The 26,487-nt window shown below is 46.2% G+C and overlaps 2 protein-coding genes across 4 annotated transcripts in view; both read right to left on the bottom strand.

The window, feature by feature from the left end:
* The window catches only part of LOC139396611 (transmembrane protein 245-like), a 29,912-nt gene extending 11,080 nt beyond the window's left edge, over positions 1–18,832 (bottom strand). Inside the window, exons 1-8 of one of the 2 annotated variants that reach the window (XM_071143567.1) lie at positions 18,086–18,832; positions 17,472–17,589; positions 17,105–17,320; positions 16,616–16,831; positions 16,271–16,440; positions 11,870–11,893; positions 8,330–8,434; positions 8,116–8,198 (exon numbers count right to left, since the gene is read on the bottom strand). In XM_071143567.1, the coding sequence (XP_070999668.1) occupies positions 8,116–8,198; positions 8,330–8,434; positions 11,870–11,893; positions 16,271–16,440; positions 16,616–16,831; positions 17,105–17,320; positions 17,472–17,589; positions 18,086–18,802 (1,649 nt within the window). In that variant the 5' untranslated portion in view covers positions 18,803–18,832. The remainder of the gene's footprint in view (positions 1–8,115; positions 8,199–8,329; positions 8,435–11,869; positions 11,894–16,270; positions 16,441–16,615; positions 16,832–17,104; positions 17,321–17,471; positions 17,590–18,085) is intronic. The other variant, XM_071143568.1, reaches the window with a different exon arrangement.
* A 2,999-nt stretch (positions 18,833–21,831) lies between these two features.
* LOC139396612 (DOMON domain-containing protein FRRS1L-like) lies at positions 21,832–26,123 on the bottom strand. Of its 2 annotated transcripts, none has more exons than XM_071143569.1 (5): positions 25,539–26,123; positions 24,897–24,981; positions 24,618–24,756; positions 22,728–22,974; positions 21,832–22,142 (listed from the first exon to the last, which is right to left on the bottom strand). In XM_071143569.1, the coding sequence occupies exons 1-5, from the start codon at positions 25,741–25,743 to the stop codon at positions 21,970–21,972; spliced, it is 849 nt and encodes a 282-aa protein (XP_070999670.1). In that variant the 5' UTR covers positions 25,744–26,123; the 3' UTR covers positions 21,832–21,969. The 2 variants fall into 2 exon arrangements, with proteins under 2 accessions (XP_070999670.1, XP_070999671.1); XM_071143570.1 differs by having other exon boundaries at positions 25,587–26,123.
* Positions 26,124–26,487: the final 364 nt, after the last annotated feature.

Genomic DNA, 26,487 nt, shown 5'->3' with positions numbered 1-26,487 from the left:
CGCGTGGCTACCTAAGTAAATATCCTACTATGCGCCACCACTCCGCGTGGCTGGCTAAGTAAATAGCCTACTATGCACCACCACTCCACGTGGCTACCTAAGTAAATAGCCTACTATGCACCACCACTCCACGTGGCTACCTAAGTAAATAGCCTACTATGCGCCACCACTCCGCGTGGCTACCTAAGTAAATAGCCTACTATGCGCCACCACTCCACGTGGCTGGCTAAGTAAATAGCCTACTATGCGCCACCACTCCACGTGGCTGGCTAAGTAAATAGCCTACTATGCGCCACCACTCCACGTGGCTACCTAAGTAAATAGCCTACTATGCACCACCACTCCGCGTGGCTACCTAAGTAAATAGCCTACTATGCGCCACCACTCCGCGTGGCTACCTAAGTAAATAGCCTACTATGCACCACCACTCCGCGTGGCTACCTAAGTAAATATCCTACTATGCACCACCACTCCGCGTGGCTACCTAAGTAAATAGCCTACTATGCGCCACCACTCCGCGTGGCTACCTAAGTAAATAGCCTACTATGCGCCACCACTCCGCGTGGCTACCTAAGTAAATATCCTACTATGCGCCACCACTCCGCGTGGCTGGCTAAGTAAATAGCCTACTATGCACCACCACTCCGCGTGGCTGCCTAAGTAAATAGCCTACTATGCGCCACCACTCTGCGTGGCTGGCTAAGTAAATAGCCTACTATGCACCACCACTCCGCGTGGCTGGCTAAGTAAATAGCCTACTATGCACCACCACTCCGCGTGGCTACCTAAGTAAATATCCTACTATGCGCCACCACTCCGCGTGGCTGGCTAAGTAAATAGCCTACTATGCGCCACCACTCCGCGTGGCTACCTAAGTAAATATCCTACTATGCGCCACCACTCCGCGTGGCTACCTAAGTAAATAGCCTACTATGCGCCACCACTCCGCGTGGCTACCTAAGTAAATATCCTACTATGCGCCACCACTCCGCGTGGCTGGCTAAGTAAATAGCCTACTATGCACCACCACTCCACGTGGCTACCTAAGTAAATAGCCTACTATGCACCACCACTCCACGTGGCTACCTAAGTAAATAGCCTACTATGCGCCACCACTCCGCGTGGCTACCTAAGTAAATAGCCTACTATGCGCCACCACTCCACGTGGCTGGCTAAGTAAATAGCCTACTATGCGCCACCACTCCACGTGGCTGGCTAAGTAAATAGCCTACTATGCGCCACCACTCCACGTGGCTACCTAAGTAAATAGCCTACTATGCACCACCACTCCGCGTGGCTACCTAAGTAAATAGCCTACTATGCGCCACCACTCCGCGTGGCTACCTAAGTAAATAGCCTACTATGCACCACCACTCCACGTGGCTGGCTAAGTAAATAGCCTACTATGCACCACCACTCCGCGTGGCTACCTAAGTAAATAGCCTACTATGCGCCACCACTCCGCGTGGCTACCTAAGTAAATATCCTACTATGCACCACCACTCCGCGTGGCTACCTAAGTAAATAGCCTACTATGCGCCACCACTCCGCGTGGCTACCTAAGTAAATAGCCTACTATGCGCCACCACTCCGCGTGGCTACCTAAGTAAATATCCTACTATGCGCCACCACTCCGCGTGGCTGGCTAAGTAAATAGCCTACTATGCACCACCACTCCGCGTGGCTGCCTAAGTAAATAGCCTACTATGCGCCACCACTCTGCGTGGCTGGCTAAGTAAATAGCCTACTATGCACCACCACTCCGCGTGGCTGGCTAAGTAAATAGCCTACTATGCACCACCACTCCGCGTGGCTACCTAAGTAAATATCCTACTATGCGCCACCACTCCGCGTGGCTGGCTAAGTAAATAGCCTACTATGCGCCACCACTCCGCGTGGCTACCTAAGTAAATATCCTACTATGCGCCACCACTCCGCGTGGCTACCTAAGTAAATAGCCTACTATGCGCCACCACTCCGCGTGGCTACCTAAGTAAATATCCTACTATGCGCCACCACTCCGCGTGGCTGGCTAAGTAAATAGCCTACTATGCACCACCACTCCACGTGGCTACCTAAGTAAATAGCCTACTATGCACCACCACTCCACGTGGCTACCTAAGTAAATAGCCTACTATGCGCCACCACTCCGCGTGGCTACCTAAGTAAATAGCCTACTATGCGCCACCACTCCACGTGGCTGGCTAAGTAAATAGCCTACTATGCGCCACCACTCCACGTGGCTGGCTAAGTAAATAGCCTACTATGCGCCACCACTCCACGTGGCTACCTAAGTAAATAGCCTACTATGCACCACCACTCCGCGTGGCTGGCTAAGTAAATAGCCTACTATGCGCCACCACTCCACGTGGCTGGCTAAGTAAATAGCCTACTATGCACCACCACTCCGCGTGGCTGGCTAAGTAAATAGCCTACTATGCGCCACCACTCCACGTGGCTGGCTAAGTAAATATCCTACTATGCACCACCACTCCACGTGGCTGGCTAAGTAAATAGCCTACTATGCACCACCACTCCGCGTGGCTGGCTAAGTAAATAGCCTACTATGCGCCACCACTCCACGTGGCTGGCTAAGTAAATATCCTACTATGCACCACCACTCCACGTGGCTACCTAAGTAAATAGCCTACTATGCACCACCACTCCGCGTGGCTACCTAAGTAAATAGCCTACTATGCGCCACCACTCCGCGTGGCTACCTAAGTAAATATCCTACTATGCACCACCACTCCGCGTGGCTACCTAAGTAAATAGCCTACTATGCGCCACCACTCCGCGTGGCTACCTAAGTAAATAGCCTACTATGCACCACCACTCCGCGTGGCTACCTAAGTAAATAGCCTACTATGCACCACCACTCCACGTGGCTACCTAAGTAAATATCCTACTATGCGCCACCACTCCGCGTGGCTGGCTAAGTAAATAGCCTACTATGCGCCACCACTCCGCGTGGCTGGCTAAGTAAATAGCCTACTATGCACCACCACTCCACGTGGCTACCTAAGTAAATATCCTACTATGCACCACCACTCCGCGTGGCTACCTAAGTAAATAGCCTACTATGCACCACCACTCCGCGTGGCTACCTAAGTAAATAGCCTACTATGCGCCACCACTCCGCGTGGCTACCTAAGTAAATAGCCTACTATGCACCACCACTCCACGTGGCTACCTAAGTAAATATCCTACTATGCACCACCACTCCACGTGGCTACCTAAGTAAATATCCTACTATGCACCACCACTCCGCGTGGCTACCTAAGTAAATAGCCTACTATGCACCACCACTCCGCGTGGCTACCTAAGTAAATAGCCTACTATGCGCCACCACTCCGCGTGGCTACCTAAGTAAATAGCCTACTATGCACCACCACTCCACGTGGCTACCTAAGTAAATATCCTACTATGCACCACCACTCCGCGTGGCTACCTAAGTAAATAGCCTACTATGCACCACCACTCCACGTGGCTACCTAAGTAAATATCCTACTATGCACCACCACTCCACGTGGCTACCTAAGTAAATAGCCTACTATGCACCACCACTCCACGTGGCTACCTAAGTAAATATCCTACTATGCACCACCACTCCACGTGGCTACCTAAGTAAATAGCCTACTATGCACCACCACTCCACGTGGCTACCTAAGTAAATAGCCTACTATGCACCACCACTCCACGTGGCTACCTAAGTAAATAGCCTACTATGCACCACCACTCCGCGTGGCTACCTAAGTAAATATCCTACTATGCACCACCACTCCACGTGGCTACCTAAGTAAATAGCCTACTATGCACCACCACTCCACGTGGCTACCTAAGTAAATAGCCTACTATGCACCACCACTCCACGTGGCTACCTAAGTAAATATCCTACTATGCACCACCACTCCGCGTGGCTACCTAAGTAAATAGCCTACTATGCACCACCACTCCACGTGGCTACCTAAGTAAATAGCCTACTATGCGCCACCACTCCACGTGGCTACCTAAGTAAATAGCCTACTATGCACCACCACTCCGCGTGGCTACCTAAGTAAATAGCCTACTATGCACCACCACTCCACGTGGCTACCTAAGTAAATAGCCTACTATGCGCCACCACTCCGCGTGGCTACCTAAGTAAATATCCTACTATGCACCACCACTCCGCGTGGCTACCTAAGTAAATAGCCTACTATGCACCACCACTCCGCGTGGCTACCTAAGTAAATAGCCTACTATGCGCCACCACTCCACGTGGCTACCTAAGTAAATATCCTACTATGCACCACCACTCCGCGTGGCTACCTAAGTAAATAGCCTACTATGCGCCACCACTCCACGTGGCTACCTAAGTAAATAGCCTACTATGCACCACCACTCCACGTGGCTGCCTAAGTAAATAGCCTACTATGCACCACCACTCCACGTGGCTACCTAAGTAAATAGCCTACTATGCACCACCACTCCACGTGGCTACCTAAGTAAATAGCCTACTATGCACCACCACTCCACGTGGCTACCTAAGTAAATAGCCTACTATGCACCACCACTCCACGTGGCTACCTAAGTAAATAGCCTACTATGCACCACCACTCCACGTGGCTACCTAAGTAAATAGCCTACTATGCACCACCACTCCGCGTGGCTACCTAAGTAAATAGCCTACTATGCACCACCACTCCGCGTGGCTACCTAAGTAAATAGCCTACTATTCGCCACCACTCCGCGTGGCTACCTAAGTAAATAGCCTACTATTCGCCACCACTCCACGTGGCTACCTAAGTAAATAGCCTACTATGCACCACCACTCCACGTGGCTACCTAAGTAAATAGCCTACTATGCACCACCACTCCACGTGGCTACCTAAGTAAATAGCCTACTATGCACCACCACTCCGCGTGGCTACCTAAGTAAATAGCCTACTATGCACCACCACTCCGCGTGGCTACCTAAGTAAATAGCCTACTATTCGCCACCACTCCGCGTGGCTACCTAAGTAAATAGCCTACTATGCACCACCACTCCACGTGGCTACCTAAGTAAATAGCCTACTATGCGCCACCACTCCACGTGGCTACCTAAGTAAATAGCCTACTATGCGCCACCACTCCACGTGGCTACCTAAGTAAATATCCTACTATGCACCACCACTCCGCGTGGCTACCTAAGTAAATAGCCTACTATGCACCACCACTCCGCGTGGCTACCTAAGTAAATAGCCTACTATGCGCCACCACTCCACGTAGCTGGCTAAGTAAATAGCCTACTATGCACCACCACTCCGCGTGGCTACCTAAGTAAATATCCTACTATGCACCACCACTCCGCGTGGCTACCTAAGTAAATAGCCTACTATGCACCACCACTCCGCGTGGCTACCTAAGTAAATAGCCTACTATGCGCCACCACTCCACGTGGCTACCTAAGTAAATATCCTACTATGCACCACCACTCCGCGTGGCTACCTAAGTAAATAGCCTACTATGCGCCACCACTCCACGTGGCTACCTAAGTAAATAGCCTACTATGCACCACCACTCCACGTGGCTGCCTAAGTAAATAGCCTACTATGCACCACCACTCCACGTGGCTACCTAAGTAAATAGCCTACTATGCACCACCACTCCACGTGGCTACCTAAGTAAATAGCCTACTATGCACCACCACTCCACGTGGCTACCTAAGTAAATAGCCTACTATGCACCACCACTCCACGTGGCTACCTAAGTAAATAGCCTACTATGCACCACCACTCCACGTGGCTACCTAAGTAAATAGCCTACTATGCACCACCACTCCGCGTGGCTACCTAAGTAAATAGCCTACTATGCACCACCACTCCGCGTGGCTACCTAAGTAAATAGCCTACTATTCGCCACCACTCCGCGTGGCTACCTAAGTAAATAGCCTACTATTCGCCACCACTCCACGTGGCTACCTAAGTAAATAGCCTACTATGCACCACCACTCCACGTGGCTACCTAAGTAAATAGCCTACTATGCACCACCACTCCACGTGGCTACCTAAGTAAATAGCCTACTATGCACCACCACTCCGCGTGGCTACCTAAGTAAATAGCCTACTATGCACCACCACTCCGCGTGGCTACCTAAGTAAATAGCCTACTATTCGCCACCACTCCGCGTGGCTACCTAAGTAAATAGCCTACTATGCACCACCACTCCACGTGGCTACCTAAGTAAATAGCCTACTATGCACCACCACTCCGCGTGGCTACCTAAGTAAATAGCCTACTATGCACCACCACTCCACGTGGCTACCTAAGTAAATAGCCTACTATGCACCACCACTCCACGTGGCTACCTAAGTAAATAGCCTACTATGCACCACCACTCCGCGTGGCTACCTAAGTAAATAGCCTACTATGCACCACCACTCCGCGTGGCTACCTAAGTAAATAGCCTACTATGCACCACCGCTCCGCGTGGCTACCTAAGTAAATAGCCTACTATGCACCACCACTCCGCGTGGCTACCTATGTAAATAGCCTACTATGCGCCACCACTCCGCGTGGCTGGCTATGTGAAACACACCAAAGAAAATACATGAATGTGTCAGAAAATAATCATTCAGCAAAGTCGTAAATTTCACCTCATCGTCACATCACATTACATGGGCGGTGCAAATTCACAGGCATCATGCTCTCTCCCTCAGTGTAAAATCATTTGACTGCAACCAAAGATCTGTATATAATGACGAGATGCTCATGTCTCTGCCCAAACAATGGGAGTCGTTGTCCCAAAGATGGGAAGGCAGGTGACAAGCTTAGGTCCAAAATAAGAACATAGAAACGCATTGGACAGATTTTGGCGAGCGTGAAACCTCTCACTTTGCCTCTTCCTCTCTGCTGAATTTCCCTGTCATCACGCACTTTGTGACTGACCAGCGCCTGTCCTATAAATAGATCGCTAGAAGAAGGAAAGTAGCCTAGTTAATATGAAGTGGAAAATGTAGCTGGCTGAAAATGAGTCTGTAACCGGCTGATTAGCTGACTGCCGATGCTTGATGGAAAACACTGCCTTCCACATCAAAACTCACCCCCCCCAGCAAGAAGAGCTCACCTTCCACATCAACAACTCACCCCCCCAGCAAGAAGAGCTCACCTTCCACATCAAAACTCACCCCCCAGCAAGAAGAGCTCACCTTCCACATCAAAACTCACCCCCCCAGCAAGAAGAGCTCACCTTCCACATCAAAACTCACCCCCCAGCAAGAAGAGCTCACCTTCCACATCAACAACTCACCCCCCAGCAAGAAGAGCTCACCTTCCACATCAAAACTCACCCCCCCCAGCAAGAAGAGCTCACCTTCCACATCAAAACTCACTCCCCAGCAAGAAGAGCTCACCTTCCACATCAACAACTCACCCCCCAGCAAGAAGAGCTCACCTTCCACATCAACAACTGACCCCCCAGCAAGAAGAGCTCACTTTTCACATCGATGGTTAACAACTAACCCCCCGAGCAAGAAGTGCTCACCTTCCACATCAACAACTCACCCCCCAGCAAGAAGAGCTCACCTTCCTCATCAAAACTCACCTCCCAGCAAGAAGAGCTCACCTTCCACATCAACAACTCACCCCCCAGCAAGAAGAGCTCACCTTCCACATCAATGGTCAACACCTCACCCACCCAGCAAGAAGAGCTCACCTTCCACATCAATGGTCAACACCTCACCCACCCAGCAAGAAGAGCTCACCTTCCACATCAAAGGTCAACATCAATGGTCACATACTGTACCTTGGCAATGTCTAATTTGGAGAACCTGGCTAGCAACCGACATACCTGGTGTTCCACCTGGATGTCACACACCCCCAGGACATAATCACAGAGGAGAATCCAACACGAACCCCAGCAGCAGGGGCAACACACTCCTCCTGTGGCAAACCATGCAGGTCTGGCTTTGGCCTGCACAGCCACTGGCACAACCACAACCCCACACAGTAATCACACCTCTGTGACAATTGGGAGTAACGTCATCATCAATATTGATGGACAGCCAAGTGTACAAGGTGTGTGTGTGTGTGTGTGTGTGTGTGTGTGTGTGTGTGTGTGTGTGTGTGTGTGTGTGTGTGTGTGTGTCTCACTTGGCCCATTCTGGATGGCTGGACACAGTCTCGTTGATAAGGTTACTGGTGACCTCTATGATATGAACACTCTCATGATGAACCTACAGAGAGAGAGAGAGAGAGAGAGTGAGTGAGGTTATGCTGAAAATAGCCTATATCTCAATTAGCTATGTACAGTGGAAGAGGAGGGAATCAAACTATGGTAAGCTCTGAGGAACACACAGTACCGCACCATAGCAGTGAGCAGGAGACCCATGAGCAGAGTTCCTGTCACCAGCAGGAAGATGATGAAGATACTGATGAGTTTATCCAGGGAGCGCTCTAACCATATGACCATCTACAGAGAGAGAGAGCGAGAGAGAGAGAGAGAGAACAGACAAAGAGTGAGAGAAAAGAGAGAGCGATATAAAAGAAAGGGAAAGGTGACAGAGAGAAAGAGAGACATAAGTCAGTATCTGCCATTAGGAGTTGTCGCAGATGTGACTGGACACATGGAGAAACCTGTGTCCTTCTCCCCTGGGAAACCAGAGACCAAGGCAGACATTCTGTGTCTGAACTAAACCCTACCGCCGCCATCTTGGATCCTGAGAACAGCCTGTGTACACAGACACACTCTATCACACACCATGCATGAGTGCACGCATGTTAAACCCCAGGGCTGTGTGTGAGACGTGTGCTGTCTGCAATCTCTTTACACGTCTTTATTGTAACTTTTAAGAGGCAGTTCCTCTAAGGGCCACAGAGAAGGACAGTCACTTCCCAGTATTTAGGTTTCTCTATGTCCCCTGCCTTATAACAACCCTATGATACCTTATGACAGCATTATGACGCCTTCCTAAGTGACCTGGGAGTGTGTGAGGTCACTGAGGAAGAATGCTGAACGTTACCATCAGGAGGCTGGAGGTGATGGTGAGATGTTAGTAAGACAGTGTCCCAGTGGTATTACACAACATGGCCACTGACCTGACAGCACATGAAGCAATATGGTGGCAACCTCAGAGTATTGAAACACATCCTAAGTCAACACATAACAGAATGAGAAGCTAAGAGAACTAGAAAATCTACAATATAGACTCTACAGAAATATAGACTACAGCAAAGCTCAGCTCAAGACCAGTCAGAATCAGAATTGGTTTGATGTAACTGCTGTTTTAAAGGTAGACTCAGCGATATGATGTAGATGCACAAAGTAACCAGCGAGTTGGTCAATTTCCACAACAACTAAGAGCGTTGGAGAGAGAGGCTCAACATCTCCTCTGTTTTGGTCCCGTAGCTAGCACGCTCTATCAGTGTGAAGCGAACCTGTGAACATGCACGGATACTGTGTGACTATGTGAAAGCGAAGTCTTGTATCTCACTCATCTCAATATCAGTCGTGCTGCTTGAGGCCGAGTCGACCTTTAAAGATGCTAATCTAACGCCTTCACTACAGAATAGTCATTTACAGTGCCTTGCGAAAGTATTCGGCCCCCTTGAACTTTGCGACCTTTTGCCACATTTCAGGCTTCAATCATAAAGATATAAAACTGTATTTTTTTGTGAAGAATCAACAACAAGTGGGACACAATCATGAAGTGGAACAACATTTATTGGATATTTCAAACTTTTTTAACAAATCAAAAACTGAAAAATTGGGCGTGCAAAATTATTCAGCCCCTTTACTTTCAGTGCAGCAAACTCTCTCCAGAAGTTCAGTGAGGATCTCTGAATGATCCAATGTTGACCTAAATGACTAATGATGATAAATACAATCCACCTGTGTGTAATCAAGTCTCCGTATAAATGCACCTGCACTGTGATAGTCTCAGAGGTCCGTTAAAAGCGCAGAGAGCATCATGAAGAACAAGGAACACACCAGGCAGGTCCGAGATACTGTTGTGAAGAAGTTTAAAGCCGGATTTGGATACAAAAAGATTTCCCAAGCTTTAAACATCCCAAGGAGCACTGTGCAAGCGATAATATTGAAATGGAAGGAGTATCAGACCACTGCAAATCTACCAAGACCTGGCCGTCCCTCTAAACTTTCATCTCATACAAGGAGAAGACTGATCAGAGATGCAGCCAAGAGGCCCATGATCACTCTGGATGAACTGCAGAGATCTGCAGCTGAGGTGGGAGACTCTGTCCATAGGACAACAATCAGTCGTATATTGCACAAATCTGGCCTTTATGGAAGAGTGGCAAGAAGAAAGCCATTTCTTAAAGATATCCATAAAAAGTGTTGTTTAAAGTTTGCCACAAGCCACCTGGGAGACACACCAAACATGTGGAAGAAGGTGCTCTGGTCAGATGAAACCAAGATTGAACTTTTTGGCAACAATGCAAAACGTTATGTTTGGCGTAAAAGCAACACAGCTGAACACACCATCCCCACTGTCAAACATGGTGGTGGCAGCATCATGGTTTGGGCCTGCTTTTCTTCAGCAAGGACAGGGAAGATGGTTCAAATTGATGGGAAGATGGATGGAGCCAAATACAGGACCATTCTGGAAGCTGATGGAGTCTGCAAAAGACCTGAGACTGGGACGGAGATTTGTCTTCCAACAAGACAATGATCCAAAACATAAAGCAAAATCTACAATGGAATGGTTCAAAAATAAACATATCCAGGTGTTAGAATGGCCAAGTCAAAGTCCAGACCTGAATCCAATCGAGAATCTGTGGAAAGAACTGAAAACTGCTGTTCACAAATGCTCTCCATCCAACCTCACTGAGCTTGAGCTGTTTTGCAAGGAGGAATGGGAAAAAATGTCAGTCTCTCGATGTGTAAAACTGATAGAGACATACCCCAAGCGACTTACAGCTGTAATCGCAGCAAAAGGTGGCGCTACAAAGTATTAACTTAAGGGGGCTGAATAATTTTGCACGCCCAATTTTTCAGTTTTTGATTTGTTAAAAAAGTTTGAAATATCCAATAAATGTCGTTCCACTTCATGATTGTGTCCCACTTGTTGTTGATTCTTCACAAAAAAATACAGTTTTATATCTTTATGTTTGAAGCCTGAAATGTGGCAAAAGGTTGCAAAGTTCAAGGGGGCCGAAAACTTTCGCAAGGCACTGTATATGGATGTCCCCCACCTGTCCAATATGGATCAGACTCCAATTCAACCCAATCCATTACCAGCTCAGTCCCACCCCTCCCAAACCCATGTAACCCCCAGGACACCACCCAGATCTTTCTTTAGGAAGTCTTCTAATGCCATGGTACAGTGCTTCATTTCCAGAACTAGGGAATAGCAGGGGGCGTCTACCCTGTCTTGGTAATAGTAGGGGCAGCCCTTCCCCCCCAACCCAACCCCCCCGGCACTCCCCTCAGCTTGGTCTAAAGCAGTCTCTTCTCTCCATGCACCTCACACACGCTCAGAAGCCAACCAGCCAATCAAATCACAGAGGAGAAGCTAAGGAAGGTTGAGGAGCCAATAAATGAGCTCGCCCCACCGTAGCTTCACCACAACAGAAGCAGGAAGCAGGGAGGAAGTGAGGTCAGCGAGGGGCGGAGACAGGATGGAGGGATGGTTACAGCGTCACTCCAAGCTACTATAGGGCGCTCACACTGCTTCACATACTCTCTTTCTTCCTTCCTTTATCATTCTCTCTCTTTTGTTCTCTGACTATTTCACACTCATACACATGCTTCCTCTTCTTCTCTCTTTCATTCTCATTTTGACATTATTTCAGACACACACTTTCATGCTCTCTCTCTCTCTCTCTCCCTCTCTCTCTCTCTCCCTCTCTCTCCCTCTCTCAGCAGAGCTCTCCTCCAGAACATTACCTGCTTGTTAAGCCAATGCCAGAGCTTCAGGAGGAGACAAAGAGACATTGGGGAAATTATTATTTGACAGACCTGTGAAGCAATCATCACATGGTTCCCAAGCACAAACAACACAGATTGTGATTGGATACAGGCAGTAAAGGGGGGCTTTAGAAAACAGGAAGTGATGCAGGGTATTTCTGATTGGATGCAGGGAGTGAATGCCGTTCTGATTGGATACCAGATGTGTCAACGTGTGCTTGAGCAGAATACAAAAAAACAACAAAACAGTGCAGACAAAAAGAGAGCGAGAGTGGAATATTTTTTCTTCTTTCCTCAATGAGGTGTAGAGGTGAAGACGAGGGGGGTTAGACGAGGGGGTGAGAGGAGGGGGGTGAGAGGAGGGGGTGAGACAAGGGGGTAAGACGAGGGGGGTGAGATGAGGTAAAACAATTAAGTGACATCATTCAGTAGTAATATTAACCTGTAGGGAGATCATTCAGTAGTAATATTAACCTGTAGGGAGATCATTCAGTAGTAATATTAACCTGTAGGGAGATCATTCAGTAGTAATATTAACCTGTAGGGTGATCATTCAGTAGTAATATTAACCTGTAGGGAGATCATTCAGTAGTAATATTAACCTGTAGGGAGATCATTCAGTAGTAATATTCACCTGTAGGGAGATCATTCAGTAGTAATATTAACCTGTAGGGAGATCATTCAGTAGTAATATTAACTCATAAGGAGATCATTCAGTAGTAATATTAACCTGTAGGGAGATCATTCAGTAGTTTATTAACCTGTAGGGAGATCATTCAGTAGTAATATTAACCTGTAGGGAGATCATTCAGTAGTTTATTAACCTGTAGGGAGATCATTCAGTAGTAATATCAACCTGTAGAGCGATCATTCGGTAGTAATATTAACCTGTAGGGAGATCATTCAGTAGTAATATTAACCTGTAGGGAGATCATTCAGCAGTAATATTAACCTGTAGGGAGATCATTCAGCAGTAATATTAACCTGTAGGGAGATCATTCAGTAGTAATATTAACCTGTAGGGAGATCATTCAGTAGTAATATTAACCTGTAGGGAGATCATTCAGTAGTAATATTAACCTGTAGGGAGATCATTCAGTAGTAATATTAACCTGTAGAGCGATCATTCGGTAGTAATATTAACCTGTAGGGAGATCATTCAGTAGTAATATTAACCTGTAGGGAGATCATTCAGCAGTAATATTAACCTGTAGGGAGATCATTCAGCAGTAATATTAACCTGTAGGGAGATCATTCAGTAGTAATATTAACCTGTAGGGAGATCATTCAGTAGTAATATTAACCTGTAGGGAGATCATTCAGTAGTAATATTAACCTGTAGGGAGATCATTCAGTAGTAATATTAACCTGGAGGGAGATCATTCAGTAGTAATATTAACCTGGAGGGAGATCATTCAGTAGTAATATTAACCTGTAGGGAGATCATTCAGCAGTAATATTAACCTGTAGGGAGATCATTCAGTAGTAATATTAACCTGTAGGGAGATCATTCAGTAGTAATATTAACCTGTAGGGAGATCATTCAGTAGTAATATTAACCTGTAGAGCGATCATTCAGTAGTAATATTAACCTGTAGGGAGATCATTCAGTAGTAATATTAACCTGTAGGGAGATCATTCAGTAGTTTATTAACCTGTAGGGAGATCATTCAGTAGTAATATTAACCTGTAGGGAGATCATTCAGTAGTTTATTAACCTGTAGGGAGATCATTCAGTAGTAATATAACCTGTAGGGAGATCATTCAGTAGTTTATTAACCTGTAGGGAGATCATTCAGTAGTAATATTCACATGTAGGGAGATCATTCAGTAGTTTATTAACCTGTAGGGAGATCATTCAGTAGTAATATTAACTCATAAGGAGATCATTCAGTAGTAATATAACCTGTAGGGAGATCATTCAGTAGTAATATTAACCCATAAGGAGATCATTCAGTAGTAATATTAACCTGTAGGGAGATCATTCAGTAGTAATATTAACCTGTAGGGAGATCATTCAGTAGTAATATTAACCTGTAGGGAGATCATTCAGTAGTTTATTAACCTGTAGGGAGATCATTCAGTAGTAATATTAACCTGTAGGGAGATCATTCAGTAGTAATATTAACCTGTAGGGAGATCATTCAGTAGTAATATTAACCTGTAGGGAGATCATTCAGTAGTAATATTAACCTGTAGGGAGATCATTCAGTAGTAATATTAACCTGTAGGGAGATCATTCAGTAGTAATATAACCTGTAGGGAGATCATTCAGTAGTAATATTCACCTGTAGGGAGATCATTCAGTAGTAATATTAACCTGTAGGGAGATCATTCAGTAGTAATATTAACCTGTAGGGTGATCATTCAGTAGTAATATTAACCTGTAGGAAGATCATTCAGTAGTAATATTAACCTGTAGGGAGATCATTCAGTAGTAATATTAACCTGTAGGGAGATCATTCAGTAGTAATATTAACCTGTAGGGAGATCATTCAGTAGTAATATTAACCTGTAGGGAGATCATTCAGTAGTAATATTAACCTGTAGGGAGATCATTCAGTAGTAATATAACCTGTAGGGAGATCATTCAGTAGTAATATTCACCTGTAGGGAGATCATTCAGTAGTAATATTAACCTGTAGGGAGATCATTCAGTAGTAATATTAACCTGTAGGGTGATCATTCAGTAGTAATATTAACCTGTAGGAAGATCATTCAGTAGTAATATTAACCTGTAGGGAGATCATTCAGTAGTAATATTAACCTGTGGGGAGATCATTCAGTAGTAATATTAACCTGTAGGGAGATCATTCAGTAGTTTATTAACCTGTAGGGAGATCCTTCAGTAGTAATATTAACCTGTAGTGACATCATTCAGTAGTTTATTAACCTGTAGGGAGATCATTCAGTAGTAATATTAACCTGTAGGGAGATCATTCAGTAGTAATATAACCTGTAGGGAGATCATTCAGTAGTAATATTCACCTGTAGGGAGATCATTCAGTAGTAATATTAACCTGTAGGGAGATCATTCAGTAGTAATATTAACCTGTAGGGTGATCATTCAGTAGTAATATTAACCTGTAGGAAGATCATTCAGTAGTAATATTAACCTGTAGGGAGATCATTCAGTAGTAATATTAACCTGTGGGGAGATCATTCAGTAGTAATATTAACCTGTAGGGAGATCATTCAGTAGTTTATTAACCTGTAGGGAGATCCTTCAGTAGTAATATTAACCTGTAGTGACATCATTCAGTAGTTTATTAACCTGTAGGGAGATCATTCAGTAGTAATATTAACCTGTAGGGAGATCATTCAGTAGTAATATTAACCTGTAGTGACATCATTCAGTAGTTTATTAACCTGTAGGGAGATCATTCAGTAGTAATATTAACCTGTAGGGAGATCATTCAGTAGTAATATTAACTTGTAGGGAGATCATTCAGTAGTAATATTAACCTGTAGGGAGATCATTCAGTAGTAATATCAACCTGTAGAGTGATCATTCAGTAGTAATATTAACTCATTCATATATCACAGAGAAGACCAGCTCCTGCCTCTTCACCCAGCTTCAACACTTACCTTAACTGTCCAGAACCGTTACCCCAGGGTAGACAGGACACTACCCTGCTGCTAGCCGATCAAAATCACAGAATCACTGTGGATAACAATTGTGTTGTATCTTGTCTACAGTGTTGTATGCATCAGCACCCTCCAGCGGTGACCAGAGATAGATCAGGAAGTGGTTTATAAAAATAGAGGGTGGCTGTGTGTCTCAGGGAGGTGGCAGGGTGGCTGTGTGTCTCAGGGAGGTGGCAGGGTGGCTGTGTGTCTCAGGGAGGTTGGCAGGGTGGCTGTGTGTCTCAAGGAGGTTGGCAGGGTGGCTGTGTGTCTCAGGGGGGTTGGCAGGGTGGCTGTGTGTCTCAGGGGGGTTGGCAGGGTGGCTGTGTGTCTCAGGGGGGTTGGCAGGGTGGCTGTGTGTCTCAGGGAGGTGGCAGGGTGGCTGTGTGTCTCAGGGGGGTTGGCAGGGTGGCTGTGTGTCTCAGGGAGGTTGGCAGGGTGGCTGTGTGTCTCAAGGAGGTTGGCAGGGTGGCTGTGTGTCTCAGGGGGGTTGGCAGGGTGGCTGTGTGTCTCAGGGGGGTTGGCAGGGTGGCTGTGTGTCTCAGGGGGGTTGGCAGGGTGGCTGTGTGTCTCAGGGGGGTTGGCAGGGTGGCTGTGTGTCTCAGGGGGGTTGGCAGGGTGGCTGTGTGTCTCAGGGAGGTTGGCAGGGTGGCTGTGTGTCTCAGGGAGGTTGGCAGGGTGGCTGTGTGTCTCAAGGAGGTTGGCAGGGTGGCTGTTTGTCTTATGGGGTTGGCCGGGGGGGTGGGCCATTACCTTGGTGTCAACGCGTAGCAGGAACTGAACGAGTCCTTTGATTGGTCCAGGCATGATGGCGTCCTGTCGCTCACGGCCAAACTTCTCCAGTCCTACCCACCATGACGACAGAGTCTTCTCAGCGAATCGCTTCAGACCAAAATGTACCACCAGCTTCTTCAACACCCACACTGCAACACACACACACACACACAAACACACACACACACACTGTTATGCATTTTTGTGTGTGTGTGTGTGTGTGTGTGTGTGTGTGTGTGTGTGTGTGTGTGTGTGTGTGTGTGTGTGTGTGTGTGTGCGTGCGTGCGTGCGTGCGTGCGTGCGTGCGTGTGTTTCAGATATTACCAGCCACTGGGATAGGCAGTAGTTGTAGCATCCAGAGATTGAGCCAGACTTGGACCAGTACAAAAGCCCAGGCCAGCAGGACAAAGTAGATATCACTGGCTCTTTGGGACCCCTTCTCCTTCTGGAAGAGACCCCCCAGCTCAGGACGGGCCTGACGGGGGAACGGGAAGACAGAGGGGGGACCGGAAGGGCCAGGGCCCACAGAGTCCACCCCATCTACAGAGAGAGAGGAGGGGGAGATGAGGAAAGGAAGGAGTGAGGAGAGGAGAGATGAGGTGTTAAGTCGTTGTGACTGTGACAGTCAAGACAATGAAGTATATTTGGATTGAAAACGTGATGGAAAGTGGTCGTTAAATCAGTCCAAACCTTCAACATCTACTGAATTAATATAGAATTATGACTTAGAGAGCTTTTTGTGGCTGATGGTTAGTTACTGCAGTACAATGCCTATGTGTGTGTGTGTGTGTGTGTGTGTGTGTGTTATCTGACCTGCGGAGACACTACTGGTGCTGGTATCTCTCTCGGGGCCCAAGTGGAGGTTACTGCAGGAGATGGCCATGTAGATGGTGTTAGCAGCGAACGACAATACCTGTCCTGACAGCTCACCCGAGTTTCCAGGGATAGGTGGTTTCTCTTGAGAGCCCACGATGAGGAGCGTGACCATGATTACAAACACAGGAACTCTCCACGAGCCAGTCAGAGACACTAGAGAGAGAAGCATGGGGGAGAGGGGGAGGTATATGGTGGGAGGGGAGTATGGCAATGTGATGATTAATGAACAGTAGACTCCTTTTGAAACTACATCAGAATGTACTACTACCCCCCCCCCCCCCCCCCCCACCTGTAAGTACCTCACCCAGGTAGAAGAGTAGTATGGTCCAGACAGGTACAGACATAGTTCTCAGGTATCTCTCTGTACCGGGGCTCCATTTGCAAGCTACAGCCAGCACATACCCCAACACCACTGTCATCACCTAGAGAGAGGAAGACAGGAAGATAGAAGATGGGGGGGGGGGGGGGGGGGTAAGAGCAAGAGAGGGGGGGCAGAGAGAGAGAAGATGATGGAGGGAGTAGAGAGAGAGGGGACAGAGAGAGAGAAGATGATGGAGGGAGTAGAGAGAGAGAGACAGAGAGAGAGAGAGAGAGGGGAGGGAGTAGAGAGAGAGAGGGGACAGAGATAGAGAGAAGATGATGGAGGGAGTAGAGAGAGAGAGACAGAGAGAAGATGAGGGAGGGAAGAGAGCGAGAGAGAAGATGATGAGGGAGTAGATAGAGAGGGAGAGACAGACAGAGAGAGAGAGACAGAGACGATGATGAGGGAGTAGAGAGAAATCAAAATGTAGTTAGCTGAGTACTTGATTCATGTCTTATCCCCTGCCCATCCTGTTGTAGGCTACAGTATTGGAAAAACCTTTCTTATTGTTGTGGGGACCTTCCTCCCTCAGCGTCAGTAGTGTCCCTGTCACTCACCCACACATAGTGGAAGCAGTCCAGCGCGCTCCCGATGACGCCACACACGTGCCCGATGATCACCTGCATGCCAATGACGCTCCAGAACAGGTAAAAGAAGTAAATGAGTGGCGCGCCTGCCCCGATCACCAGCAGCATCGTGAGCCTCTCCAACACCAGACCCCCCAGGAAATCCACCCCGTGGTTGAAACACCACACCGGGACCAGCAGCGTCCCCAGGAGTATCGGCGTCCCGGTGTCCTGCAGGCCGTTGAGCCAGGAGCGTCCCAGCCGGGCTAGGGAGTGTTTAAATGGGTGTAGGAAGGTCCCGCAGAGAACGGCCCAGAGCAGTGGTCTCAGAAAGGCTTCCAGGATAAAGAAGACTAGCACAGCCGCTCCACAACAGATAGCCACGAAAATCATCGCTCCTGTGTTGTAGAAGGCCTGTTTGATGTTCTTGTCGAATTTGAGGGAGGAAGGCTGGCTGAGTAGCTGGCTCATCATGCCCACCGCTGGCTGGACGCTCTCGGAGAACGAGACGTAGTGAGGCCGGGCAGAACTAGGGGTTTCCGCGGGAGAGGAAGGAGCCGGCTCTGCCTCCGGCCCCGAGTCCTCCTCGTCTGCCATCTTCAATGAATCCGCCTCGGTCTGCGTTCCTCCTGCGGATCCCACCCAATTCCACCACAGACGGAAGAAGAAGCGTTCGTTTCCAGGATCTTTGATACCGCTATCACACATGAGGAACAACACAACACTAGACGTACTGGTGACGTGACCGTCGCAAGGTATGATGGGTATTGTAGCTGGCTGGTGCCAGACAGAGCTGTGCTCGCTGCTTAGTTTGCTGCTAGTAGCCTACTCTTTGGAATGCCCAGTTTAACTACACACAGAAACGTGAATAAACAGACCTTTGTCAGGAGGATCACCACGAATTCAGGGTGTCCGTGCTGTCACGAAGGAAATATGCAAAGTAATCACATATTTGCATAGCCTATCATTACAATCATTACAAAACAGGTATAGGTAAAACTTCATTTTAAGTGCCCATATTAGAGTGTAATTACATGTGTAACAAGTATTATTATTTAACAAGTATTGTATTTAACAACCAATAGTCCCTCGTGGATGCGCTGGGTGTCGTAGAGATGATGCTCAATAGCCTCTAATCACTTACTCATGAATGTGCACTGTTGAAACTACATCTCCACTCAGTGTTGTTGCTAGCACTTGCCGCTAAAATAAAGTGTTCAATCTGGGTTGACTTGGTTGAGCTGGTAAGAACAGATCAGAAAGTCAACCTCACTGGCTGGGATCTAATATGGGTGGTATCGCAGATGTGGAAAAATACACTACTTCAAAGCATACTACATGTAATGTACTAAGTACAATGTAATTACTAGTTGTTACACGGGATTTAGCTAGTTAAAATGAAGTGTATCTTGAGGGGTATTTACTTATACAGTACACATCCTGACAACCTGGCCCTCAAGCTTCTGGAAGTTTCACTTCATTTCACAGTAAGGTACAGAAATGAAGTGAAACTTCCAGAAGCTTTAAAATGAGGGCCAGGTTGTCAGGATGTGTAGTGTACTGTATAAGTACACATTAATTACAACTAAATACCCCTCAAGATACGCTTCATTTTAACTAGCTAAATCCCGTGTAACAACTAGTAATTACATTGTACTTAGTACAATACATGTACTATGCTTTCAAATAGTTTGTTTTTCCTCATCTGGGATGACCGAATTAACCCAGATTGAACACTTTATTTTAGCGGCAAGTGCTAGCAGCAACACTGAGTGGAGATGTAGTTTCAACAGTGCACATTCATGAGTAAGTGATTAGAGGCTATTGAGCATCATCTCTACGACACCCAGCACATCCACGAGGGATCATAACCTTTGTAACAGTTGGAACTGTATGCAGCTGAGAATTAACAAAACACTCAATTGGTGAATTTAGTGGAAACCTGCCCTTTTGTAACAAGCGTGGCAACAAGGATTCATTCTTACACCTTTGTAATTACAGACCTCAATTACTAGCAGTTACATGTTGTTACACTGTAACTATGAGCTGTTACAGTTAACTACAATACCTGTTACACTGTAACTATGAGCTGTTACAGTTAACTACAATACCTGTTACACTGTAATTACACTGTAATAAGGGCCTTTTTAAAATGAAGGGTTACCTAGTTATCCGTAGTCTATCCCTATCCTCTATTATCTGGAATTATTTTGAATGTGCTGCTTGTCCAAAAATATGTCAATGCCCATTATTTGTTCCCAGCCCAGGGCGACCCACACAGTTGTTGTATGGTTGTGTAATTCATTGTAAATTCATTAGATTGCAGATGAAATGTACGTGGCCTAGAGGGGCACATGATGCAGCTGACAGAGCCATCACATGACCCACAAGGATGAAAACCAGATGTTGGAGTGTATTTTTACTGAACACAGCTTTATTGATAACAAAAACACTTGCATGTTAGACACCAAACACTGTTTCAGTGAGGAAGCATTTCCATGGAACACAACGGTTCAGTGAACGGTACAAATACAACTGGACTCTGTGCCATAGATTCCTTCAGCGTTATTCCATATGCTGCAGGGCCAAGGCAAGCTGTCAGACAGAGCCCCTGTCCCTGGCTGTCATCATGTCCACTACAGCCTCAGTGCTGATGGGTGTGTTATTGCATATCTACAAAGGAATCATGCACCATCAATCATACAGTCAGTTGCCCTATCATCAGCAAACAGTGATCACACACACACACACACACCTCGCCACAGACAAAGGAAACATGACCAAGCACGTGGTGGAATAAATCAGTCCTAAGAAAATGGACCCTCTCACACATAGAGAAAAGAGAACCCTGTCTTAATCATCAGCATGTAAAATGGCATTGTGGAATACAGTAGAGAGTTCAGTGTTACTCAGTGAGACTGGGGCTGAAACAAGCAAAAAAACATCTGTTCAACCACCTAGTCTTAGTTTCTGTATACAAATACTATAATACTACTACTAATAATACTGTATTTCCCTGTGGAGAATGAGTGTTGTGTAAAGCATGGCTGCATACAGAAGCAGTATGTTTCAGCAGGATAATAAACTATGAGCCGTCTGCCTTTTTTTGGCTCACATCAATCTGGATGGTTCTCTCTAAGTGAAGTCTCTCTCCAGGCTCAGTAGTCTGTCCCAGTGTGTAATGTCTCCTTGTATCGTGTCCGTAGGTTCTTCACATATTCAGGGTCCAGTTGTGATTCGCCACATGCGTTGGAGTAATACTTGTTGTCAGGAGTGTGATACCTTACTGTCGTAAACATAAATACACTAAATGAAATACCTTGCCAAAACTAAAGGTTATGCTACTGTTCTCTAGAAACACACAGTATTTCAGATATTCTGACTAATGGGTTAGTGTATGTTGTTATGGTAGCACAGTACAATTTTCAGAATGATTTGCAAGCTTCCTGATGAGTCCTCAATGTAAATTATAAATAGTATCCTACTGTATATATTTATTCATATATATTTATAGTGTAATTCTGTGTAACGAGCACCCTGCATTGAGGGTGTGGCAGACAGAAATACAATGAACTCTCAGTCTTATTGCTGTCTCTTTCCTCTTCTCTCTACTTCTCTCCTCGTCTCCTCTCATCTCTCCACTTCTCTCCTCGTCTCCTCTCATCTCTCCACTTCTCTCCTCGTCTCCTCTCATCTCTCCACTTGTCTCCTCTCATCTCGTCTCTCCTCGTCTCTTCTCTCCTCCTCTGTCATCTCGTCTCCTCTCTTCTCTCCTCTCTCTGGGTTAATTGGTTGTCTCTTCTCTCCTTTTGTCTCCTCTCTCATCTTCTCTCATCTCGTCTCCTCTAATCTCATCTCCTCTCGTCTCCTCTCTCTCAGGGGGTGCCCATCAGCAGATAGAAGGTGAGGGCTACTATGAGCAGCAGACAGAAGGGTGAGGAGAACGTCTGGTAGGCAGTAGACGGCATGAAGATGTCCTCATATTTATAGATGCTGATCATGTGATCAGAGACTGGCGGAGCATCGTTGTCATGACGTGTGATGGAACCTGGAGGAAAGAGAAGAGTGGGGAGGAGAGTAAGAGAAAAAGGGTAGGGAAATCATTTACATGTAAAGTGCATTCGGAAAGAGCCCAGATTTGGGAACTCAATCGAACATCTCTGGAGAGACCTGAAAATAGCTGTGCAACGACGCTCCCCATCCAACCTGGCAGAGCTTGAGAGGATCTGCAGAGAACAATGGGAGAAACTCCCCAAATACAGGTGTGCTAAGCTTGTAGCGTCATACCCAAGAAGCCTCGAGGTTGTAATCACTGCCAAAGGTGCTTCAACAAAGTAGTGAGTAAAGGGTCTGAATACTTATGTAAATGTGATATTTACAGTTTCTTATTTTGAATACATTTTCAAAAATGTCTAAAAAGCTGTTTTCGCTTTGTGATTATGGAGTATTGTGTGTAGATTGAGGAGGAAAACACATAATTTAATACATTTTAGAATAAGGCTGTAACGTAACAAAATGTGGAAAACGTCAAGGGGTCTGAATACTTTCTGAATGCACTGTACATACTAATGAACACACACATCCACTCTCTGCACACACACAATACCACACACACACCCAGTTCTTGACTGACCTTGTATAGCAGGCCCCCAGGCCAACAGGTAGAACCAGGAGAGATGCAGATCCACCAGTGTCTCCTCTCTCGGGACGTAGAGCGGCCGTTTGAAGCGGCAGGTCACACGGTTGTTGTCAAACACACCCTCTTCGTCCCTGGCAGGATTCCTCTTGATCTCCTTAGCCCACTGGCCCACGTTGTAGAAGTGATGGATACGAACACGCCCATTATCGTCATGGACACAGCCCATCACGTCATCTCCTCCCTGAGAGGGGTGGGGGTGAGGAGAACCAATCAGCATGAAGGATAGGTTGACCAATCAGCCTTGTTTTTGTGATGTGTCTTTCATGGCAGACTTCATGTGTACCAGATGTAGTAAAAGCCTGAGCTGACTCTGACCCCAAAATGTCTGTAGAGGTGCTGTTGACTAACCAAGAGTAGATTGTATCAAAAGAAAGAAAGTCCCACACTCTATACAGTGCATTCGTAAAGTATTCAGACCCCTTGACCTTTTCCACATTTTGTTATGTTACAGCCTTATTCTAAAATGGATTAAATAAAACATTTCCTTCATCAATCTACACACAATACCCCATAATGACATCACAATACCCCATAATGACATCACAATACCCCATAATGACATCACAATACCCCATAATGACAAAGTGAAAACAGGCGTTGCTAGATTTCTTTTGCAAAATTATTAAACATTTAAAACAGAAATACCTTATTTACATAAGTATTCAGACCCTTTGCTATGAGACTCGAAATTGAGCTCAGGTGCATCCTGTTTCCATTGATCATCCTTGAGATGTTTCTACAACTTGATTGGAGTCCACCTGTGGTAAATTCAATTGATTGGACATGATTTGGAAAGGCAGTCACCCGTCTATATAAGGTCCCACAGTGGACAGGGCATGTTAGAGCAAACACAAAGCCACGAGGTCAACGGAATTGTCCGTAGAGCTCCGAGACAGGATTGTGTCAAGGCACAGATCTGGGGAAGGGTACCAAAACATTTCTACAGCATTGAAGGTCCCCAAGAACACAGTGGCCTCCATCATTCTTAAATGGAAGAAGTTTGGAACCACCATGACTCTTCTTAAAGCTGGCCGCCTGGCCAAACTGAGCAATTAGGGGAGAAGAGACTTGGTCAGGGAGGTGACCAAGAACCCCATGGTCACTCTGACAGAGCTCCAGAGTTCCTAGACAACACAGGAGTGGCTTCGGGACAAGTCTCTGAATGTCCTTGAGTGGCCCAGCCAGAGCCCAGACTTCAACCCGATCGAACATCTCTGGATAGACCTGAAAATAGCTGTGCAGCGACGCTCCCCATCCAACCTGACAGAACTTGAGAGGATTTGCAGAGAAGAATGGGAGAAACTCCCCAAATACAGGTGTGCCACGCTTGTAGTGTCATACCCAATAAGACTCGAGGCTGTAATCACTGCCAAAGGTGCTTCAACAAAGTACTGAGTAAAGGGTCTGAATACTTATGTAAATCTGATATTTCAGTTTATTTTATTTTATAAATATGCAACAACAACAAAAAATGTGCTTTGTCATTATGGGGTATTGTGTGTAGATTGAGGAAGGAAAAAATGATTTAATCAATTTTAGAATAAGGCTGTAACGTAATAAAATGTGGAAAAAGTCAAGGGGTCTGAATACTTTCTGAATGCACTGTATATGCTCCCAACAATTGAATGGGTAAACCAAATAACATAATAACCTAATCAAATAATAACCTAATAACCTAATAACATCATTGCAGTAATGTTGGTTATTAGGTTTACCCACTCAATTGTTGGAAGCAAATTTAGAGTGTAAGAATAGATCTCACGCATGCTCATACACACACACACACACACCTATGCCCGCACACACACAGATACGGTCCCTTACCATCTTCTTGTCTGAGGAGAAGCCTACAGCCACCCAGCCGTCAGTGTCAGCACTCATCTCATACTCCACGTCTGTCCCGATCCGCCGGTAACTCATGAAATAGTCACACGTCTCTGCATCACACCCCGGCTTCCCATACCTACACACACAATGAAGAAATGTAACCTCTTCAGAGTGATGTGCACCCACATCTGCCAGAGGGGGACCACAGTACACAGAGAAACCCCTTGACACACACACATGCTTGCAAGCAAGCAAAACACATACACACACACTGACCTTATGCAACCCTTGGTGACTCCACAGTCTACGACTTTGATCCTGGCGAAGGGATCCACAGGAGGGGCGGTGGGGAAGGGGTAGCCTGGAGAACACACACCACATACAAAATCATTAGGCCTGCCTCCCCAAAAATCATCTTCTAGAAGTTCTACCATATTCGTAATTTGGTGGGTTTCAGCCTAATGTGCATTCAGAGAAGCACAACTGCTCCTTCACGTTTCATAACAGAATTGGGATAGTTTGAAATATGTTATTTTAAAAGTAAAATAAATACTAAATAAATTCTAATAATATACAACATTTAATGTGGTGAAGAACTGTCCAATGCTCGCCCATCTCCAGACGGGCCAGTGAGAGCCAGAGCGAGGAGCTGCGGGTAGCTGGCCAGGGTCCTGATCTATGCATGAGTGGACTCGAGTGGAAGTAAGACACTGTACGCTCGGTCTGTCAACCTGCGCATCATCACATAAATAGCCAATTAACCACGAATTACGTATCAACCACAGATATGTAGATGCGCCCTCTGATTTCCATCAAGAGAAGGCCGACACATAAACAAACACAGCCTTGATGACCATGAAGGCCACAGTAAGCTAAATGCCTCGTTCAGAAATGGCCTATCCTGTATCCCTTTCTCACCCTCATCCGATAGATGTCTAGACTCCAGGAACTCCGAGGCGAACGTACTGTATGAGTCCTTATGGGGCTCCTTGTGGCCCGGCTCTCCGTGGTCTCCGTGGCTCGCCCGCAGTGCGCCTTCATCCGTGGGACTCGGCGCTACCCCCCGCCAACTGCCCTGGACCAGGAGCACCGTCAGCTGTAGCAGGCTGCGCAGGAAAATCATGGCCAAAAAGGGAGTATAAAAACGGTCTAAAGGAGACAGAACTGAGACGGAATCCTCATTGTTGGTTGTATTTGAGCATTTCTTTACGGAGCCTAATCACTGGACCTCAATCGCATCACTACAGAATATTTTCAACGCGGTTGTTTAGTGTGTCGTAGGCTATTTCCCGTAGTGTGAATGGGCGCGAGAGGAGCGGGATCCAGTCATGTCAAACGAATGAGCCTCGGTTAAACCAATCTGGAATTAGCGGGATTTGTAACTGAACCGATCTGTTTTGCCAATTCACTTAAATCTTGTGGGAAACGGAGACGTCCATGATAATCCAAGTGATTGGATTTCATCTTAAAATAATGTAATGATATCCCAGTTTAGGGATGAATGTGTCTGTTGTTGGTTTCGCCCGTCTCCTCTCTTCTCGATCCTCTCCATCGATAGAGCCAATCGCTGCAGCGTCCAATAGGAAACCTCGATGTACACTTTGCATTATCAATATACAGTTTAAATTCCCATTCAGCACTGTTTATGTAAACACAGATGCCAATTGAATAACACTATGAGGTAATGTAGGGATTTATACATTTATTATGCAGAAATGTCTGCTATGATAGGTTGGTTTCTTATTCCTTTGTGTGATGTGAAAATATTCTAGAATCTACATTGCATGTTATTGTTGACAGCATTGATAACTCCCAAGGACTAAGGCCAAACTGCTGAAAAAAGCAGGACACACAATTCACCAGTGGT

This window comes from Oncorhynchus clarkii, unplaced genomic scaffold (genome assembly GCF_045791955.1).
Source record: "Oncorhynchus clarkii lewisi isolate Uvic-CL-2024 unplaced genomic scaffold, UVic_Ocla_1.0 unplaced_contig_13599_pilon_pilon, whole genome shotgun sequence".
NCBI lineage: Eukaryota > Metazoa > Chordata > Actinopteri > Salmoniformes > Salmonidae > Oncorhynchus > Oncorhynchus clarkii.
This window is presented reverse-complemented; position numbering and strand designations above follow the sequence as displayed.

What these genes read in the sequence shown, in the direction of transcription:
- LOC139396612 (XM_071143569.1), bottom strand. Translation starts at nt 25,743, where the DNA reads ATGATTTTCCTGCGCAGCCTGCTACAGCTGACGGTGCTCCTGGTCCAG. An exon ending in TAGACATCTATCGGATGAGG is followed by an intron (nt 24,982 to 25,538) that starts GTGAGAAAGGGA and finishes TGTGTTCTCCAG; the next exon opens with GCTACCCCTTCCCCACCGCC. An exon ending in TCTCCTCAGACAAGAAGATG is followed by an intron (nt 22,975 to 24,617) that starts GTAAGGGACCGT and finishes CACCCCTCTCAG; the next exon opens with GGAGGAGATGACGTGATGGG.